Source organism: Nestor notabilis, unplaced genomic scaffold (assembly GCF_000696875.1).
Source record: "Nestor notabilis isolate BGI_N333 unplaced genomic scaffold, ASM69687v1 scaffold21410, whole genome shotgun sequence".
Classification (NCBI taxonomy): Eukaryota; Metazoa; Chordata; class Aves; order Psittaciformes; family Psittacidae; genus Nestor; species Nestor notabilis.
In genome coordinates this window covers 1-381 of record NW_009912718.1, presented here as the reverse complement: position 1 = coordinate 381, position 381 = coordinate 1, and the positions used below count along the sequence as shown (strand labels likewise).

Sequence of the window (381 nt, the reverse complement as noted above, 5' to 3'; positions counted from 1 at the left end):
CACGACTCAGCATCAGAGTATAGGACTTGGGCACCCCCACTACCAAAATGCGGCTGCAGCTGGGATGCAGGGCTCTGCTTTCTCCCTGGGATCAAGGCTCAGCATGCAAGGGGTGTCACTCCTTCATCCCACGGGCAGGAGAAGGAACCTGGCAGGCAGGTTGTCCCTGTAAAGGCAGTCACCATGGGCTGAGATAGGACCAGTAAGGGGACTGGTGATGCTGGGACCATGCTGCTGGGTCCAGCACCCACCATCTCCCGCTGTGTTTAGTGTAACCCCTCGTCCCCCTGTTCCTGCAGCCCGGCCCGGCCGGCGCTGGGGGACGCGCCGCTGGCATCCCTCCTGGAGGACATGGACACGCCATCGCTGGAGGGCTCCGTG

At 62.7% G+C, this 381-nt stretch overlaps 1 protein-coding gene across 1 annotated transcript in view; it reads left to right on the top strand.

The window, feature by feature from the left end:
* BSND (barttin CLCNK-type chloride channel accessory beta subunit) overlaps window positions 1–375 on the top strand; it is a gene marked incomplete at its 3' end in the record, with an annotated part of 3,418 nt that extends 3,043 nt beyond the window's left edge. The window contains exon 4 of the mRNA XM_010020983.1: window positions 300–375. Coding sequence (XP_010019285.1) covers window positions 300–375 — 76 coding nt within the window. The remainder of the gene's footprint in view (window positions 1–299) is intronic.
* Window positions 376–381: the final 6 nt, after the last annotated feature.